The sequence below is a fragment of the Limulus polyphemus genome, unplaced genomic scaffold (assembly GCF_000517525.1).
Source record: "Limulus polyphemus unplaced genomic scaffold, Limulus_polyphemus-2.1.2 Scaffold35, whole genome shotgun sequence".
Taxonomy (NCBI): Eukaryota; Metazoa; Arthropoda; class Merostomata; order Xiphosura; family Limulidae; genus Limulus; species Limulus polyphemus.
Window position 1 is genome coordinate 1,215,565 of NW_013665645.1, and position 21,505 is coordinate 1,237,069.

At 31.0% G+C, this 21,505-nt stretch overlaps 1 protein-coding gene across 1 annotated transcript in view; it reads left to right on the forward strand.

Moving 5' to 3' along the window:
- The window catches only part of LOC106460760 (protein polybromo-1-like), a 171,348-nt gene that overhangs the window by 116,152 nt on the left and 33,691 nt on the right, over positions 1–21,505 (forward strand). The window contains 8 exon segments of the mRNA XM_022387753.1: positions 1,197–1,250; positions 2,031–2,200; positions 7,912–8,013; positions 14,981–15,055; positions 15,889–16,053; positions 17,707–17,791; positions 18,166–18,244; positions 18,675–18,847. Coding sequence (XP_022243461.1) covers positions 1,197–1,250; positions 2,031–2,200; positions 7,912–8,013; positions 14,981–15,055; positions 15,889–16,053; positions 17,707–17,791; positions 18,166–18,244; positions 18,675–18,847 — 903 coding nt within the window.

A 21,505-nucleotide genomic window follows, 5' to 3' on the forward strand; every position in this document is an offset into this window, starting at 1 on the left:
CAAAATATTTTTTTTAGGTTTTATATATATACATTTGAATAACTAAAAAATCATAAGTTACTACATCAATACATAGGATTCTACTATAATTTATCAAGCTGTATTTGGGTCTAAAAACATTAAATTTTGAGCAGACTAAAGACGCAACCCATCTCTTTGAAATCTTGATTCAAAAGGATAGAATGCTGCATGTTTATTTACTGTTGGAAACACTTAATATTGGAGCCATGAAGAAGTAAAGCAAACAATTATCTCTTTGTACTCTGTTGCTGCTTGAAGTAGGTAGCTAAGCCTTTAAAAATTTGTCATGTAGAGGATATGAAACGAAATGATTTTTTTTAGGATTTATATATATATACCGTTGAATAACCAAAAAAATCATAAATTAGTACCATAGAATTCCACTATAATTTATCAAGCTTTACTTTAGTTACTTTATCTTCTTTACTGGATAAAGATCATACCTGTTCCCCTAGTAGTCTTATACCCCACAGGTGTGTCTCATATTTTAATAGTGACATACCTGCTTTTTTTCATAGTGATCGCACTCTGTTTGACTGACCCCTCCACCTTTCCTGTTTGGGATTCTAGCTTTGTGGGAGTGGAGGTAGTACCGTTTCAAAAGTTAATATTCTCTAACACTGAAAATGTATATCTGATGTGTACTTATCTCCTCTTACCCACTTCCCACTCTTCCTCCCCACTGATTTGCTGGTGTTTTCGGATTTGTATATGCTAATTCTTGAAAGTGAGGATTGTGCTGCAATGGTAAATGGAGCTACCTGTGGTAGTATAGAGGGCACAATGGGATTGGTAGAGGGTGGTCACATGATCAGCACATGTTGCTGTAATGATGCAAAAATATAGGGGTATAAAAGACTGGTGCACTGTTCATAAGATTTACGAATCTAGGGCAAATGAAGGTTGAGATAGCAATGGGTGAGAGAGGGAAAGGTACCTTTCGGAAATACATGTTCAGTGTTAGAAAATGTTAACTTTTGTCATTATACCTTTAGTTTCTGCTCATTAAAAAGATAGTGTTCTATGTGTCTAAGCTTTAATTAACAAGAAATACATTTTAAGAAATTTAAAACACTGAAATAAGAAAAACAACATTTATTCCTTATATTAGTGAAAATCTTATTGAAAATGAAGTTATGTTACAGCATCCTCTTTGTATGATAACAACTGAAAACAAAAAAATTACATCATGAGTTCAGTGAACACTACAATACAAAATGTTTTGTTTTAGTGTAAATTCATGCACAAATGAGGTTAAAATCTCAAAATGAACTGGATATAACTGTCCAGTGATTAAAAGCAAAAATTATCATCATCATAGAAACAGAATCCAATTTATCCCTGCAATATTTGTAGTTTATTCATTCTGTTAGATGCATATCTTGATGGCAGTTTAGTTGTTTTATTATTATATGTGGGACTTAAATACTAATATTTGTTAATAGTTAGGCAATTTTATGGTAGTTACAATAATTAGATATAATTTTATCAACAATTTCACAGTAAAATGTGCAAGAGGAAATACTGCTTCATATCACCATCATGTCCTGACTGTATATCAACATTTGGTTTATTTACCTGAAAAGGACAAAGAATGACTTATGTTTTTCTCTCAGTGTTTTAGTTTTCAGTTTGCTTAAAGAAGGAATATTTAACTCCTATAATCTTGAAGTCCTTTCAGCATGTTAACTTTCAGTTTACTTATGTAAAGAGTGTCTAACTTGTATAATCTTGAAATTCTCTCTCTCTCCTAGTTTGTTCACTTCCAGTTTACCTACAGAAGGATTTTTTAACTCATATAATTGTGAATTTCTTTCAGTTTATGTACAGAAGGAATGTTTAACTCTTATAGTCTTGAAGTCCTTTCTTTCAGTGTTTTAGCTTTCAGTTTGTAAACCAAATGAAGGAATGTTATTTCATACTATCCACATGTTCTTATTGTCAGAGTTTAATCTGTGCTTTGGTTTTCAAAAGAGAATGTGCAATTTAGTAATACTTCTTTGGCTTAAATCTTAATGTTTTTTATTTTATTACATACAGAGAAAAAGCAATGGAACCGCATATCATCCACATTTCTAAGTTGCGGAGAGACAGTGAGGGTGAGCAATGGATCTATGGATGTTGGTTTTATAGACCTAATGAAACTTTTCACTTGGCTACCAGGAAGTTTCTTCAGAAAGTAAGCTTTTGAAATTTATCCATTAAATCTTGTAAGCAAAGCAGAGTAGCTGAAGACATTCTCATAGTCAGTGCACCCTAAACACTTGACTGTGCTTTTTCTTCAACTTAACTCTCTCACTACAGGCGCGTTCGATTCAACTTAAAGATTGACCTCAAATTAACCCTTAGAGTTCCCATATTATAACTTCTAATACATTTTGTGTATCTTCCTGAAATTTTGCAAACTTTCAGTAAGCATTAAGAGTCATTTGTAAACAAAAAATCTGAATTTTTGATGAAGTATTTTCACTAAGATTTTCTCCATGAATATATGGAGTCAAAGTATTGACTGCTCTGAGTGCAAAGTGATTTTCATGTTAAGATTAAAAATACTTTATTTGAAAAGTCTCAAATTTCATTAGCATAATCTCTAAAACCTCCTAAATAAATTTCAAACACAGGACCTTATATCTTATCTGTTATTTTCTCTACCCTAAATATATCTGACCTATCTTGTAACCACCAAAAACAATTTGAAATAATCTAAATTACCCTTTTTCAAATTTTAACACAAAACTATATTTGTTTATTATAAATAGCTTTAAACTCAAAACAGTATACATCTGTTTCTACTTAATTTTATTGTTCTATTGCCCTTTGAACTGTGTCTAACTAGTATTCCTGACACACAAGTTGGAAATCACTTGACAAATGGGTAGCTCACATTACCCTATCAAATTGCATAACACATGTGCTAATGGTACTTCTGCACAAGATAATTTTTTATTTAATTAAGTAATGCACCAAAGAACAGAGAATAATAACATGCAAAAAGCAGACAATGTCCTGTAACTATCACAACTTTTGTAACTATGCAACAAGAGCCATTAAAAATTCAGCTAAGCTTGTGAATATGTTTCCCATGGAAATAAAGCTTGAACTGGAAGCAAAATAAACAATTATCTGTACAGCAAACAACATAATATAATATCTCATTTGATTGATTAAAACTTTGGTTTTTTATTGGTTATAAATGATCTAGTATTAAATATCAGAGAGAACTATTGGCAATTACTGAAAGAGAGGATGTGACACGTGGGCTCTGGTTTTCTGTTTTATGGCTCTGTAACCAAATAAGACTGAAAGCTATAAAAATTGCTTTGTTTGAGTGATGAAAATATTATAATGAGTAATTTAGATTAAATTCCATGCTTCTCAGAGGTTTGGTAAATATATTAGGGAGGAGGGTATACTTGGAGAGCAATTGTCAGAATTGTAATACTAGGGAAAATTCAGGATTTGTTTTTAATAATACATTATAAAACTAAGAACTTAAAACTTATATGATATTAAAATATGGATTATTAGCTACAATTTTGTACCTAGTTTATTCATATACCATGATAAGAAAGTAATTATTATTAAATTTTAAATGTAATTCCATAAAACCTTGTGACATGCGCAGAAAAGGATGCCTGTAGTAGAGGGTTAAAAAAAGTTGTTAAAAATGCCATTTCTGAGCTATGTAAATTTTATTGTACATAAATATAATCATATGTATATACATGTGTATGTGTCATCAAAATGTTAAAAGATAATTTCTAGAATTTGAAAAATGTAGTCATCAACACCATCGTGTAATTTGTAGTTCTAAAAGTTTTCTTAATGAACTCTGAATTCAAATTAGACTTTGAAATCCTTTGGTGTGAAAACTGAATTAGCTAGTAAGCAAGTAACTAATTTACTGTTTGAGTCAAGTTAAGTATCGGTGGTACTTAATAGTAGGGATCGTGATGAAACAAAATAGCAGCCATAAAAATGTTTGAATATTAACAATGACTATTTCATAGTATTGGCTGAACAAAACTAAAGTTTATTGTACTTATAAAGCTACCTAAATCGCTATATACATGTGCATTGAGTGAATCAAAATGTTAATCTGAGTAAATAAGTAAGTGACTTTTCCAGACAAGCATACAGAAAAAATGACAAACTTTATTGCTTTAATTTTTTCATATAACTCTTCTGTCTTGGGTCCCATTCATTCCTTTCTTGTACTGAAAAGGATACTAGTTAAATGGACGATGTGCTACTTTGGGCATATAATTAGATTTGTGGGAAGGTTGGAAGAGATTCTGATGAATAATATAATTGAATCAGGTATATGTGTACCCAAAGCTTGGTATTGCTGGTGCACAAAATATAACTAATAAAAAGGAAACAAACAAGTATAATAATAAAATTTCAATTTTATATTAACAAGTAGGGATGATGTATACATAACTTAGCTAACTAAAGTAATATAGAATGTTTTAATGCAAGAAGTGTTGAAACAAGCAAGTTAAAACTACAAAAACTGAGTTACTTGAAATTTAGAAATTTTTATCCCTACTTTGGCCAATTACTATAATTATCTTAGTCTGGGCCAAAGTAGGGATAAATTTATAATTTTTATAGTTTTGTTTCAATACTTTTTGTAGCATTAAAACTTTCTATATTACTATAGCTACCTAGGTTACGTATATATATATATATCGATTCCTACTTGTCTATAAATTTAAAAAAAGTTTTATTATACTTGTAAATATTTACACTTGTGCCTGCTTAATTATCATTTGGAAGTGGTATTCTTACACAAGCTAGCTGGATATACTCTATTCTGATAGTAGAAGATTTTACAAATCTCCATTGTTTTCTTCTAGTCTAAGTCATAGTTTTAGTGTAGTCGGAAGTGGGCGGAATATATTTACTGCATATGCAGGACCTCTAGATGGAAGAATTTATTCAACAATAACCTCTATCATTGCTTTCACAGAAAAAAAAATAAAGGAATATTTAAAAGTTTATCTGTAGAGTAGAAGTTGTGGTGAAGAAATAGTACTTTTGTTTTGTAATATTGTCTATAAAGCTCAATTCCTTAAAGTATTTTCATTTTAAACATTGGTGTTGCCTAATATCTGCTGTTATTGAAAAATTCTTTAATACACATATATTTTAAAAGAACTTATTTGATATTCAAGACATTTTTTGTAGCTAAAAAAAAGTTATAGAGCAATCTGTTGAAAAACATATATGAATAGTGTAACAGAGTTTGTACCTTTTTTTTGAGAAGGCTGAACAACCATTTTCAAAACATCATCAGTTGTCAAGTTCTTGATACATACAAAGGTGTTTTTAAGAGCTTTTGAGCTGGGTTTTATTACTTAACAGGTAGGTCATGCTCCATAGTAAACCCTGTAGTATATCAGTTAGATTAACATTTCTAATGTATAGAAAACCCAGTGAATTTTGGTAACAATGCATTTCAACATTGGATTTTATGTCATGTTGCTTAGCAACAAAAGTATAACATAATATTGTTCTCAGTCTATGTACTGCAAATACATTATAAAATGTATAAACAACAAAACTGGAAAAATATTTATTGATTTCTTAATTTAGAGTTTCCATTGAATAAAGAGGTATGTTTTTTATTAAAAACGTTGGGGATATAACAGAAAATACCTTAATTGAGAAACTATTTATATTTCAAATTGGTTCGATATTTTTACTTTCATGATAAATTTTATGCACTTGCTGAAATATATTAACTTAATAACCTGTGCGAAGCCAGATACTTTCACTAGTTGCCAATAATTCTGTCCGATGTTTTATACTATATCATTTATAACCAATAAAAAGGCAATATTTTGTTTTGATCTATCACATGATGTATAATATTACATTATTTTCAGTACAGAATATTGTCAATTTCATATTCAGTTTGAATCTTGTAGTGTTCAAATCGAGCAGCAAAGGGAATTAACTTAAGTCCTTCTTGTCTTAAATTATAATAGTTATAGGACATTACTTGCTTTGTGCGTGTTATTATTCTTTATTCTTAGGTGCATTATTTAAGTAAATAAAAATTACTTAGTGTTACTAGTACCATCATTATTAAAAAGTACACATAAATTCCATTGGCAACCAACAAAAAAAAACATGATGTCAAAGGTAAGTAATTTTCTTTATTTACTTTTATAAAAGTAACTAAAATGTAAAAATTAGAATATATAATATAATTCTTCACAAGGTATGCTCACGAGCAGCTAGTACATTATATCATTCAATATGGTAACATGAGCTACATGTTTGCCGAGTGATTTACAACTTGTGTTTTGGGGTTATTAGTTAGACATGTTTCAAAAGGCAATAAAATAATAAAATTAAGCATAAACAGGTGTAGTCTGTTATGAGCCTTAAGCTATTTAGGATAAATATTTGTAGGTTCCTGTTAAAAGTCTTTTTTACACAGAAAATCAGATTTCTCATCTAAGTATTTTTGATAAAGATTTGTCTGTGAATATATGGAGTCAGAGCTTTGACTGCTCTGAGTGCAAAGTGATTTTCATGTTAAGATTAAAAACAATTTTCATCACCTGAAAATGATCATATGTCATTTGCATAACCTTAAGAACCTCCTAAATAAATGTCAAACGTTTTTTTGTTTTTTTTTTCAGTAACAACTATATTTTATCTGTTATTTTCTATACCTTAACTGTACAGACTCAGATGGTTTGACTGACAGTGTAATTACCATAAAGAATACAAAATCTAAATTTCTCTTGTTTTCTTTCTAGAATGACTGCAGATTGTAACATAAAACTACAATTGTTTATACTTAGTTTATTGCCTTTTGAACCATTCTATCTAATAATTCTGCCACATAAGTTGTAAATCACTTGGCAAACTTATAGCTCACGTTAACGTATTCAGTGATATAATGTGAGCTGCTTGTTAGCATACATCTTAAAGAATTTTATTATTTTTTTATTATTATCTTACTTAATCTAATCTAAGTCTCTATTTTTTACATTTATAACAATAAATAAAGAATGTGCATGAAAAATAAAAAATGTAGTACTTACCTTTTGCTGTTTTTTGCTGATGAAATTTAAGCCTATGTTTTTTATAATGATAGTACTGGTACACTAAATAATTTTTATTTAATCAAATAATGCACCTAAGAACACAGAATAATAATATTCACAAAGTGAATGGTGTCCAGTAACTTATAATTTAACTAGCTTTCTAACTAAGACAAGAGGAGCTTAAATTAATTCCTTTTGTTGCTCTATCTGAACACTATGAGATAACCTGAAGACAAATTTGGAAATACACTGTACCAAAAACAACGTAACATTATGCATCATTCGATAGATGTAAACTCCCTTTTTATTCCTTATAAATGATATAGTATAAATGGCAAAGAAAATTATTGGCAATTTATGAAAGAGAGGAAGTGACAGGTGAGTGTAGCATGTCTGATTTTCTGGTTTGACTCTGTAAACAAATAATATTTTGAAGGTTATAAAAATTAGACTTTACCTTTGTAATATCTATATTATAATGAGTAATTTACATTAAATTCTATACTTCAGAAAGAGGTGGTAAATAAACTAGAGAACAAATATCACAATTCTCATACTAGGGTAGATTGAGGAATGTTTTAAATATTTCCTTATAATATTAAGAACTTAAAACTTGTATTAAAATTTGATGTATTAATTATGTTTGGATGCCAAGTTTATTTGTATATATTGATAATAAAGTAATTTAAATTTTGAATGTAACTTTACAAAAGGTTGTGGCATGCACACTTTAACCTAGATGTTGCAAGGGTTTTAAAATGTTATTGTGAATCCATTTCTTTTTCTTATGCTAAGTCTGATTCATGCTTGTTTGTTTTAGGAAGTTTTCAAAAGTGACAACTACAACAGTACTCCACTTAATCAAGTCCTGGGGAAATGTTATGTCATGTTTGTTAAAGAATATTTCAAACTGAAACCAGAGGTAAGTTTTAAAAAAAATTAAAGCAAAACTTTAAAAACAAAATATTTCTGAAAAATGTTCAAGTTCAACCTTTAAGTTAGAAATGAGTATTTAATTTTAAGTGGGAACTGTATTTGTTGTGAAGTGTACTATTATAAAACAGGAGTTTTTAACTATTTGTTTAACTTTTTCCTTTGTTTTTATTTTATGTACTTAATGTGTACTTAAATTTATTATGTTTATGTTATTGTATTTACTTACTTGAAGAATGATTATCTAGATTTATTTTTTGCACAAAAGCCTTGACAAGATACAGTTCTGTTTTCTGTTTGGTAACTTTTAGATTCTAAAAATACAGGTTTGTGTTGAAGTCACTCAGCAACATATCTTTGTTATACACATTGCTGATATGGTAAGATATGTATAAAATTTAGAAATGTTTCAGTATGAGGTGTCAATTCAAGCTTTGTTTTCATTATTAAGTTCAACTGAAGTTTAATTGTATAATATTTTATTATTTAATTCTCTTGCTGTGGGCTTTGTCAAATCAGGTGAGTTTTTGACCCCAAGTTGACCTTTACAGTTTTAATACTAAACTTTTAATGTTTTGTGTATCTTCACGAAATTTCTCAAGTTTTCAGTAATCATTAACAGTCATTTGCAGACAAAAAAAATCACAATTTTTAATGAAGTGCTTTCACCAAAAATTTCTTCATGAATATAGGGAGACAAAGTATTGATTGCTCTGATTGCAAAGTAATTTTCATGTTAAGATTAAAGATACTTTTCTTTATCTGAAAAATCTCAAATTTCTTTTGCATAATCTCTAAAACCTCCTAAATGAATTTAAAACGTTTTTTGAGTAAAATTTTATAGTAATTTTCTCTACCCTAACTCTATAAGAGGTTGGTCAATTGGACTGACTTTGTAATCACGAAGAAAAATTTAAATACATCTAAATTCCCCTTTTTTTTTCTTTCTAGAATGGCTTCAAATTATAAATAAAACTACATTTGTTTATCCTAAATAGATTTAAACTTGTAATAATACTTAAATTTTATTGTTTTATTGCCCTTTGAACTGTGTCTAACTAATATTTGTGCCATATAAGATGTAACTCACTCTTCCCTATCGAATTACACAATGCACGATCTATCGTGAGCATACCTCGTGAAAAATTTATTATTATTGTTATTTATTTTACCTACTCTAACCTTTCAGTTACTTTTATAATAATAAATAAAGAACACATGATAATCAAGAAATAAGGTACTTACTTGAGTAATCGTCTTCTTTTTTGCTGTCAACTGTTTAGGACACTTAACCCTACTTTTCTATGCTAATGGTACTACTGCACTAAATAATTTTTTATCTAATTAAATAATGCACCTAAGAACACAGAATAATAACATGCTAAGAGCAGACAATGTTCTGTCACTGTTACAATTTTTCTAGCTTTATAGCTATGCGACAAGAACCATTAAAAATTCAGCTAAGCTGTGGGAATAAATTTTGAACTGGAAACAAAATAGTCGATTCTCTGTACCAAAAACAATATAATATAATATATTATCTGATAGAATAAATCCTTGGCTTTCTATTGGTTATAAATAATATAATATTATACATCAGAGAGAATGTGTCAGGTGGAAGTGGCAAGAGGGATCTGATTTTCTATTTTGTCACTCTGTAACTGCATAAGATTGAAGACTATAAAAATTATGCTTTGTCTGAATGATGACAACATTATATTGGGTAATTTACATTAAATTTTGTACTTCTTGGAGGTTTGGTAAATTTATTAGAGAAGAGTGGATGCCTAGAGATAAAATGTCACAATTCTCATACTAGAGGAAATTCGGGATTTTTTTTTAATATTGTGTAATAATATTGGGAGCTTAAAACTTGTATATAATTAAAACTTGAATTATTAGCTATGTTTTTATGCTAAATGTTTTTTTATGCTGTGATAAGAAAGTAGTTTAATTAAATTTTGAATGCAACTCACTAAAACCTCATGACATGTGCAGAAAAAGATGCCTATAGCAAAAGTGTTAAGATATGTATATCATTGAAATTTGAGCTGAATGAAATTTATCTAATGTCTTAAACTCTAGCCCATTGCATCTCACTAAGCTATTTCATTTTACTGTTGAAAAGTAAAACTGTATTTTGTAATCTTGACTAAGCTGATGTGTACCTTTGAAAGCAAGAAGTGTGTTCAAACAAGCTTTTATCTGTGTCTTGGATAAGATATTTTGGAGTTTAAATGTTATAAAGTTAATAATTTTTTTAAACTTAAATAAGCAATTGTTTCTGCCCTTTTTAATGCACCGTTCTAAACATTGTAGAATGATAGAGTAATGCATAAATAATTTTTTCAAACAGCATCATGTTTGATTTATTATTAATTAAATACAAACTACCTCAGAATGAAGCTATTTATCTCTTTTTCCATTTATGCTGTGACACCATTCTGAATGTGCACATTCATCTGGCCAAGATTCTGGCCACATTTATACATGTCAGGAAAAGAAAAAAGGTTCTTTAGTAATAAATATTTCATTACTTGATGTTTGAATTTATTCAAAATAATATTTGGCTGCTGATCTTACCAAAACATTTTATAATGCAACTTGAATTGGCTCTTGAATTGCTGTCACATTTACAGATTACCCAAACAGCTTAGAAAAAGAAATAATAATGAAAAATAATCCTTAATGTTTTATATATAATATCAGCATTCTGTTGGGAAGATTAATATTCTTTAAATTTATGATTTTAAGATAATATCCTGATGTTTAAAAGTCAAATGTATCTCAGTATAAGCTGTTCTCTGTTTTTGATGTTTAGAGTCATATTGAGATAAGCTGTTATATTTCTATTGAAATAAAGTTTCTGTGTGTATATATATATATATATCCTGATACAGTCTTTCCTCCTATCATACAAATCAATCTCGAACGTCTTTCTGCATTGCTAAAAAATTTTTTATGCTCAGCACACCAGTCTACATACCCCACCCATTTCATGCCATTATTGAACATGTACGTATCATGTAACTACTTTCCACCAGTAGTATTGTGCCACCTATATTGGCACAGCCAGCTCCCTCTGCTATTTCTACTCAGTCCTCACTTTCTTGATTGGCACAGTTTTGTTTAGACGTGTGTTATTTTGCATATGGCTACCATTTATGATTGTGTTTCCTTGCCATTTCAAATTTATTTTTCAACAGTTTTATTTTACTGTGTTTGCATTCAATTATTTCATCATTATTATAATTTTTTTACATTTGTTTCTTGTTAGTAAATTATACGAGAACTTTCTATGAATTCGCTGTTCCATATATCAACTACAGTAGTTCCCATTATAGTTGACAGTGCTACTGGTATGACTTCCCAGGAATTGACTTTATTTGTAGAGGTGATACAGGCCTTAAATCACAGGGAGCTAGATTCATATGTTCAGCCAGTGATTTCTTCTCCTTTTCAACCTGACAATGTTGCTGAGGAAGAACACAATCAAGAAGGCAATTTGGACTTTTTTTTTTTCTGGCATCATCTTATTTTGGTCTGTTACACTCTACACCTCTTCAGGAGATTTCACCTTCCACACCCTTTATACAGTTGGTTACTCAGGTGAACGGTCAATGCATATTCAGTTTTTCTGTATGTTCAAGATGAAGGTGATTTATCTAGTTTGTTTGTTTTTTTCCTGCTTCTGTTTCCTTGCCTCCTCATCATTCACTTTCGTGGAGGTTTGTTCTTCTCCTCCTTTCTTCCTATTGCTTGCAGATGTCCAAGTGGATCGGTGGTAAGTTTTTTTACTTCTAATCTTCACACCTAGTTGTGAAACCCATGGTAGGCATGGCTCAGATGCCCTTTGTGTGTCTTTGTCCTTCTTTACACACGGGAGTATTAAGTATTTCACTTCATCAGTGCTCAGACTTTGGTAAGTTAGATATTTATGTGTCCTTTTCCATCTGACTTAATTTAGATTTATTGTAAGTTAGATATTGATTATTACTTTGCTTTCTAGGTAAATTTCAATGGCTTGTCAGTTCAATATTAATAAGTACTTTGTTAACTAGGTATGTTTAAATAGTTTGTATTTTACATATCATTCCTACTAGTAACATCTAATTCATTGTTCTGAGCAACTTTTTTTGTCATTGTTGAATATGTGTCTTATAATCCTAATTTTCATCGGTGTAAGACTTAATTTTTTTGTATTGCAATATTAATATGTACTTTATTAACTAGGTATGTTTAAATAGTTTGTATTTTACATATCATTCCTACTAGTAACATCTAATTCATTGTTCTATCTGAGTAATTTTTTCGTCATTGTTGAATATGTGCCTTATAATCCTAATTTTCATTGGTGGAAGCCTTAATTTTTTTGCATTGCTGATGTGTTGATTTATTTCCCATTTGTAGGGCTGAGCTTTGCTTCAGCTCCATTTCCAACGTTCTTGACACTAGAAACCAATTTTTCTACTCACACTCTACAGTTCAGGGTTCATCCCCACAGTCCCCACATCGTTGATAGCTGTTTATTGCTTAGAAGTCAAGTGTTCCAGTTTAGGTCCTTACTGTTTGGACTAACCTTGGCTCCTTATGTGTTTTTGTCAAGTAGTAAGGACTTTTGCCCGACATCTTCACTCAGTAGGACTTTGCATTCATCATTAAAATGAAAGACTGACTCCTGCTCGCTTTTTCCCATTCACAGTCCAGAGACCACACTTGTCTACTCCAACAAGAAACAGCACTAGTGGAATTCCTGGTAAAGGTGGAAAAGTCCGTTCTTACCCCCACTCGGTACCTTGTTCATTTGGAGGTTTTCTTCAATTCCAACCTCAGTCAGGTCCAGCCTTCTCCTATTCATCTTCAGAATATGGAGCAAGCAGTCCACAAGGACCTCACTTCACATTCTCTCGTAGCTCCAAAGGTTCTATCTCTTTTGGGATGTGAACTTCCTTGTAAGCTTTCATTCCCATGTGTCAAACTCATATGCATCCCCTTCAGTGGACACTCCTCAATCAGTGGAACATCTACTCAGATTCCTTGGGCAGACCTGGTTACTAAACAAAGACCAGACAACAATGGGAGCTCCACATCCTCCACCTTATCTGGATTTACATCTGTTCACAGATGCATCTTTAGAGAGGTTGAGGTGCTTACCTCAAAGCATGGGAGATTTCCACTCTCTGGTCGGTCGAGAAATCTTTTCTCCATATCAACATTCTCGAACCTATTGCAGTTCATTGAACTTTGTTCCACTGCATTCCTCTCCTGTGGTGAATGGTGGTTATGGTACATTCCGACAACTCCACAGTGGTCATTTGTATCACCAAATCCAGGCCTATGTGCTTTCAGATCCTGGACCTACTTTTCTTGTCCCACAGTCACCACATGGTGGCCTTAGCTTGCCATGGTCTTGGCACCCTGAATCTAGTTGCAGATTGGTTATCTCAACCCAACAAGATTTTCCCTACAAAGTGGTCCCACAATCCACAGGTCTTTCAGTGGGTATGTTCTCAGCTGGGAACACCTTATATCAATGCTTTTGCCACCCACTGGATCACCAAACTTCCTTTCTTTTGGTATCCTGTTTCACACCCACTAGCTATGGAGTTAAGATTGGAGGGGTCATTACATCTATGCTTCACCTCCTATTCTACTCCTCCCCAGAGTTCTATCCTTAATACAAACCACTCCCTGTGTAGTCCAACTGGTAGCTCCATTTTGGCTGGTGCAGCCATGTTTCCCACTGCTACTTCGACCTTTACTTGTACAACCTCTCCTCCCTTTGCCTCTTTCTCGGTCTTTACTCCATCAACCTTAGTCGGACATCATTCATCCAGACGTATCCACCCTCCATCTTCATGCATGGCTTTTGTTCAGTCCATTGCCTCAGCCAGGGTCTGACTCCATGTGTTGCATCTTTCCTTCTAGATCCATCAAACCTTCTTCCATATCCATTCACCAAAGGTGATGGTCTACCTTCCACCTTTGGTCTCTTCAATGTGGTTTCCTTTCTTCCCACTCTTCTGTTCCTCATCTTTCCCAATTCTTCACTTGGTTGACAAAGGCTTGTCTACTTTGACTGTGTCTAGCTATCAAGCATCCTTGTCAAACACCTTCAATTTCTTCAGTTTCATAAGGTTTTGTCTTCCCCTAGTCATTTCCACTCCTTTCAGGTCGTGCATCTTCCACGTTCCATTGATTTACGTGATTGCCATCTTAGTGTGGTCCTTTATACCCTTTCCAGTGTGCCCTTGAACCTTTTTCGACTTTTTCCGTATACCATCTCTCCATTAAGATCTATTTCCTTCTCCTCCTTGCTTGCAGAAATCTCAATCAGATATATATATGCCATTAATGTTATCAGAATCCTCTATCATTCCAATGCTTAGAGAGCAGAAAGAAGATTGAGGTAGTTTTGTATGAGAAAGGTAAGTACATGTTGGAAACACATTTTCAGTGTAAGAAAATGTTAATATAGTATCAATTTAATATAGTAGATGTGTTAAATGACACTTTTAAAATGTATTTCAATAAATTTAACCTAGTTGTGTTACCTTGTTGAATGACTTTCTGTTTCATTGGATTGGCTATATACTTGTCACTTCTACTTACTGCTTACCTGCCTTTTGCAATATTCAAACTTCTTAGAAACTACAACTGAAAAGAATATGTTAACAGCCCTTGTGCATTGTTTAACAGGGGCTGTTTACATGACCATCTATATTTCAAATATAGAGCACTGTGATATGCATTATCTATTAATTTGTCATTCTTAAAATCACTGTGTTTGTAAAATGTTAACTTCTGTTTTGATTCCTCAGAATAATTTAACGAACATCATTAATTTGTTTTCCAACCTCGGGTATCAGTGAGTTGTTAATATTTAACAACAATGTATTTTGGTAGTAATAGATATTATTTGTGTTGGTAACTTCTTAAATTCTTACTTTCTTTAGGGGTTTGATGACAAAGATGTATATGTTTGTGAATCTCGTTATTCTGCTAAAGTTAAAGCTTTCAAAAAAATAAAGGTAAGATTGTTTTGAATAACTGCTGCAAAATAATTTGTAAGTAATAGGTCTGTTGAAAGATTAAAATTGAAGATTAAAAAATTTAATGAGACTAAAATTGTAAAACTTTAGGGTCATTTAATTCTACGATGATGTTATAGCTAGATATTAAGGGTAACTGCCCTCCCACAACTGGCTGCAGACAACGAAAGGCAGATGGATTTGAGATGTTGTGAGCTGAAGTACGCAACTCCCAACCCTTAACTGATTCTCCTTCGTTGCTGGTGAGTTTTTCATTGGTGTAGAGATCTTGTCTAATAGATGGAATATACCCAATGCATTTGGGTGCTATGACCACAAACATTATCCATTATGATTTAAGGATGACCCACAAGGATTGGTAATGGAAGAATTATTTGGAATTTTAGTCTCATTATAATGTTTTTGTTTTGTATTATTTTCATTATTGTTTTATAGTGCTGATTTTAATTGCCTATGGACAAATAATGTACTTCATAGTATAATATATATATACATATATTGAATTTTATATATATATATATATATATATATATATATATATATAAACATTCAGCTCGTGGTCTTTGAAGAACACTAATAAATTATTTTTACATAATATAAAGATAATATGTGATGTTTGGCTATCATCCTGGTTGTTAATGCTAAGTATAACTTGTTGTTTACTATCCCTCCAGATCTCTTTAACTCAATAATTATAGCCTGTTTTCTCTTTCCATTTCTTCAGTTCAGTAATTACTGAAGGATACAATTTTATCTTTTAAGTTTCATAGCTCAGCTATTTTTAATTATAAAATATTTTCATGCCACTTCAGATCTGGAGCTTCACTCCAAATGAATACATTCAAATTGTTTCTCGAGAAGAACCACTACCAATTGTCCGTGTTCCATCTGTGTTTAAGGATGGTGTAGAAAGATTCAAGGAGGAAAGCATGGATTATGATGACACAGACTTGAAGGTTATTGAAAGACAGAAACCAGTATGTTTGTGTTTTGTAAATTACTAGTGAATGTACCTAGCTTTGCTCTGGTTATTAGGTTGATATATTCTAGATGAATATGTCAGTGTGTGTATTCTGAACCCATTTTAGCATAAAAGTATAATCGAAGCAACATGACATAAAAGCCATTGTTGAAATGCATTGTTACCAAAACATACTAGCTTTTCTGTATATTAGAAGCTGTTATGTAAGGAAGCACTTCTTTTCTATGTGGTTTTTTTGCTGGTTTGCCTGATTAAAAAGATGCACGCACCTGTGTGTCTGTCTTTCTGTGATTTCTATTTGTAATATATGGAATCACTTCTTTTTATGTGTTTTTTTTTGCTAGCTTTCCTCATTAAAAAGATCTGCATGCGTGCACACACATGGATAACTTTATTAAAAAGATGCACATGTGTGCACGCACATTTCTTTACTGTTTTTTTTTTGCATAAAAAGATATGTGCATGCACACAGATAAGTAATAATACCCAGGTGCACACCCTCAGGGTCTACTTAGTATAGGTGCAAAATTTCAGGTTTCTAGGTTCTTCCTTCTTGGAGCTATGGTGGTCACATTTCTTTTCTGTGTGTTTTTGGCATAAAAGATGCGCATTCATGCACGCATATAGTTATGTAATAATATCCAGGTGTAAACCATCAGGGTCCACCTAGTTTGGTTGCAAAATTTCAGGTTTTTAGGGTTTTTTTCTTGGAGTTTTGGAGTTATGGTAGTCACACATACAGAGAGGTGCATGCACACACATACATGTCTATTTGTCTGAGATTTCTATTTGTAATATAAAGAGCCAGTTCTTTTCTATGTTTTTTTTTTTTTGCTAACTTGCCTCATTAAAAAGATGTACATTATGAGCGTGCACATGTACATGCACTTTTCTCTGTGATTTTTCACATAAAAAAGTGCACATGTGCGTACACACATGGATAAGTATTAATAATACCCAGGTGCAAACCCTCAGGGTCCACTTAGTACGGGTGCAAAATTTCAGGTTTCTAGGTTCTTTTCTCTTGGAGCTATGGTGAGCACATTTCTTTTCTATATAATTTTCATATAAAAAGATGCGTGCATGCAAGTGGATATGTAATAATACCCAGGTGCACACCCTTAGGGTCCATTTAGTATGTGTGAAACATTTCAGGTTTCTAGGTTCTTTCCTCTTGGAACTATGGCAGTCACACACTTTTATTATTATAGATTACATATAGTCAATGCTATGTTGTTCAAGTTGTTAAAGTTAAAGCTTTCAGTAAAATAAAGATAATATTCTACCAAATACTAGTTAAGCCAAGCTGTCTTTAATGGACTAATATTAATCAGTTTTATTTATTTTAGCAAAATATACTAAATCTGAACTATAATAATGTGATTATACTGCTTAATTTGAGTAGATATTTATTAGGATAAACCTGGCATACTTTTTATCTATAACTATTTCAAAGTGAATATATATCACCACAAGAATTGTCAAGGTTTTATTTATCATTTAAATTATTGGTTTTGAAAAAGCTTGTCATTAAGTAGCAACAGAAAATATCTAAATATGTCTTATTGTGGCTATTACATATAACAAAGGTGTAAGATGTCATTCTTCTGAAATGATATAGAATTCTTTTTACTTTTACCTTCATCAGAATATTCTTTGTGAGACCCAAAATGAAGGAGATTCTAAGATATATTATGAACAGTTCAGTATCCCATCTGGAGCATATAAACTAGGTAATTTCTAGGTTTATTCTCTTTACATAGCACATTGTAAATATTAGTATTTTTAATATTGTATTTTAATTTCAGTAGAACCTTTCTATTATTATGTTTTGCTCTTCTGTTGTCATAAGTAATTTTTCATTGAAACTACCAATAAGCTATTTTTGTAGATGATAAACTAATAAAGAGAAAGATTGGAAAATAGATATATAAAAATATAATATTCACTCTGTATCCTAGGTTATTTTACATTGTTTTGGGTTTATAGGAATTAGCATTTATTCATAAAATTCAATACATTTTTAAAATCTTTAAGGAATTTTATAATTTTTTTTGGGCATCAATGAACATTTTGTTTAAAGTTATCCACTTTGGACTTGATACAGGTGATTGTTGCTATGTACGTACAGAACAGGGTCGAACATTGATAGGAAAGATTGATCAGATGTGGGTGGACAAGGAAAGGTGAAGCATTTTTTTCTTTTTGGCCCAATGAAATAAAACTTATTTACAAGATTAATATCATGAATGGTTTTACATGTATAATGAACAGTAATTTCTGTTTGTTTCACATTAAATATAAATGTTACAGTTGTGAATTGCAATAGTCACTTCTTTCCATATCTTTCACGAGTATTTAAATTTCAAAATTTTAAATATAAATTATCTAGATATTTAAGTTCTTTTTTACCATAGAAAATGCTAGTTTAGATTATGCTTAAGTTGTAGAATTCTATTAAGAACTAAATACATAATTCAAGCTTCTTAACTTAGGTGTTATGAGTTAGCGAAATGTTACCTGACATCCATAAAACATAGTTAGAATACTAGAATGAATTGTTTACAGCAGTGAGTAAAAATCAGTATGCTTACCTGTTGCTTGGTGATTTAACAGTGGACATGCCTATTTCCATGGGCCTTGGTTTGTTACTCCACAAGAAGTTCAACATCCTCTCAACAGGTTATTCTACCGCCAGGAAGTCTTCCTAAGCTCTATTGAAGACACCAACCCTTTACTGAGTGTTGTAGCCCGCTGTGCTGTTTTAGATGTAAAGGATTACATTGTCTGTAAGAATTTTTTGATATTACATGACAAAACTTGTGAAAAGGTTAACAAATGTAAATAATGCTCAACTGAAATAATTATGGAGATATTGCAAGGTGTTTCTTCTAGTGAAAATGCATAAGAAAATAAATATTAATACATAAATTTAAATGTAAAAAACATGCAATGTGGATGAACATCTTCCCTTAACCCTATGAATACGCGCTGGGTGGGATCCAGCGTATCTTTACAAAATTTTATTACAGATTATTAGTAAACATTATGAGGCTTTCATACACAAAATATCAGGTTTTTAAATTAAAATTAAGATTTTTTTCTTACTAAAAATTTGCTTGTTAATTTTTCTTTCAGAATGTTGATTATCCAATGTGCAAAGTAATTTTGATTTTAAGGTTAAAAATACTTTTTTTTATATAAAAATTGTCAAGTTTCATTTGCATATAATCTCCATGTCCTTTTTTTTTTGAGTAATAAAACTTTATATTTAATCTGTTATTTTAGCAATGGTAACTCTATATGGTGTTGGTCGATTTGACTGACCTCATAACCATCATAAAAATTAGGAAATAAATCTAAATTACCTTTATTTTTGTTTTAGAATAACTGACAATTGTAACAGGAATCCATTCCACGTTAACCTTAATGACTAGTGTAACACACAAGCTATAGGCACAAAAAATACTTGTTATTAAATATCCAACATATTTATTTTTATTTTCAGTAAAGCTTTATAATTTATCTGTTATTTATTTTACTGTATCATAATACTTGATTCTCCAGGTTGTAGATAAGTAATCAAAGTATAATGAAAAGTTGCAAAGTACTTATGGTTAGAGTTTACATTTGTCACCTTTTCACACTTATTTTCTGTAGTTGTTTCATTGCTAGCAGATGGCTTATAAACTAGAAGAAACAAAATGAGTCTGACCTTTTCATTATGGACAATGAAGTTCCAAAATAAATCTCCCGAGAGTTTCTTCTGATTTTTTACACCTATTCCTTCTGTTTATTCTACTGTTAGTGTTTGAAGTAGAAACCCGCTGAATATAAAGCAGTGAATCACCATTCCTCTGTAGGTGTTACCGTATTTTGACATTATCTGTATCAAATAAGCTTTTGTGGCACAATTCTCAAAACTTTTCCGGCTCTGAAAACACGGTGGGCTATGATTTATCAATTTGTTGACAGTATAATGGTTACAACAAGAATTGTCTAAAGTATTATAAAATGTTTATGTTATGGCTTTGTATAAAATCTGAGCTGATCCAATGAACTTGGTACGTATATGAATGTTGGTCAATAAGCGGACGTTTCCTAAGGTGTATATTTGAATACCGGCTCTGAAAACACAGTGGGGTAGCATTTATTAGCTTGTTTATGCAGTACAGTAGTTGCAACAAGAATTGGCTGAAGTACTATATAGAATTGAGAGAAAATATTCCGATCCAATAAACTTGGGTAGTCCAGATTTAGTGGTAATATAGGTGTGAAAGTGCTTAAAAACATACTGTTTTTTATTTACCACGTGCTTACACAGTTATCAATAAATACATAGTTTCCAATATTTTGTAAGGTACAGTGAGGTTTCAGTTACCATAGATTACATATGTGTGTGTGTGTGTGTGTGTGTGTATATATATATATATATATATATATATATTAATGCTATTTACAAATAGATATTTAAATTTCATTTATCTTTTTTTAAACATAGAACAGTAAATACAAAATATTCAGAAAACAACAATCTCCACTTTTTACGATGTTTTGAAGTTCTTTTTTTACACTCGTGAGTTGTACTTGCTACCCCTCATCGTAAGCCTTGTCCAAATTCACATGTCAATGTAGAAAAAAGTAATTTTTGTAGACTTTATATATGCATTTTTGAATACCAAAAAGTTATAAATGACTATACCGATACCACAAAAATCTATTACAATTTACCAGGTTTCCTAACTATGCTGTATTTGGTTCTAAAAAAATTTAATTTCTATTTGGAAAATAGCATTGATCATAATACTTCAAACTCTCCAAGAATATAAGAGCTTTTCTCTTATAAATTACTTTGAAAGACTAACAGAATTACTTAGATGAAATGTAAAGCTTTTGATTGGTTATAAACTTATAGGTATACAAAAGTAGACATAGATATACAAGTTTTCTAAAATGATGAAGTGGTGGATGGAGCCAATATGATGGATTCGATAGATATTATGATATCTCAGCAAATAGAAAAGATATGAGGTTTTTATTTTATATTCTGGCTTACCAGTATTGGAAATTTGAGTTTATAATTCATATGAAACTATAGACCATGTATTGTGAGCATCATAAAATGTAGTCTGACCAAACCCAGAAGATGACGTACCAGTGTGACCCACAAAAATCGACATTTAGCAATTTGTTTTCATATTTACTTTAAAATTGAGAAATTAACTAATATATACTACTAAAATTTGAAGTAAAATCTACAATTTGATACCAAGTTTATTGACATACATTCATAAAATAGTAGTTCAATAAAATTTTGAATATAAGTTTACAAACGTGATGACATGCCCTCTGACTCATAGCTACCCATATTCTTCTTGAGAAAATGCACAAGAAGATAAATATCAATACATAAATTAAAATGTAAACAACATGCAACATGTTGTGAA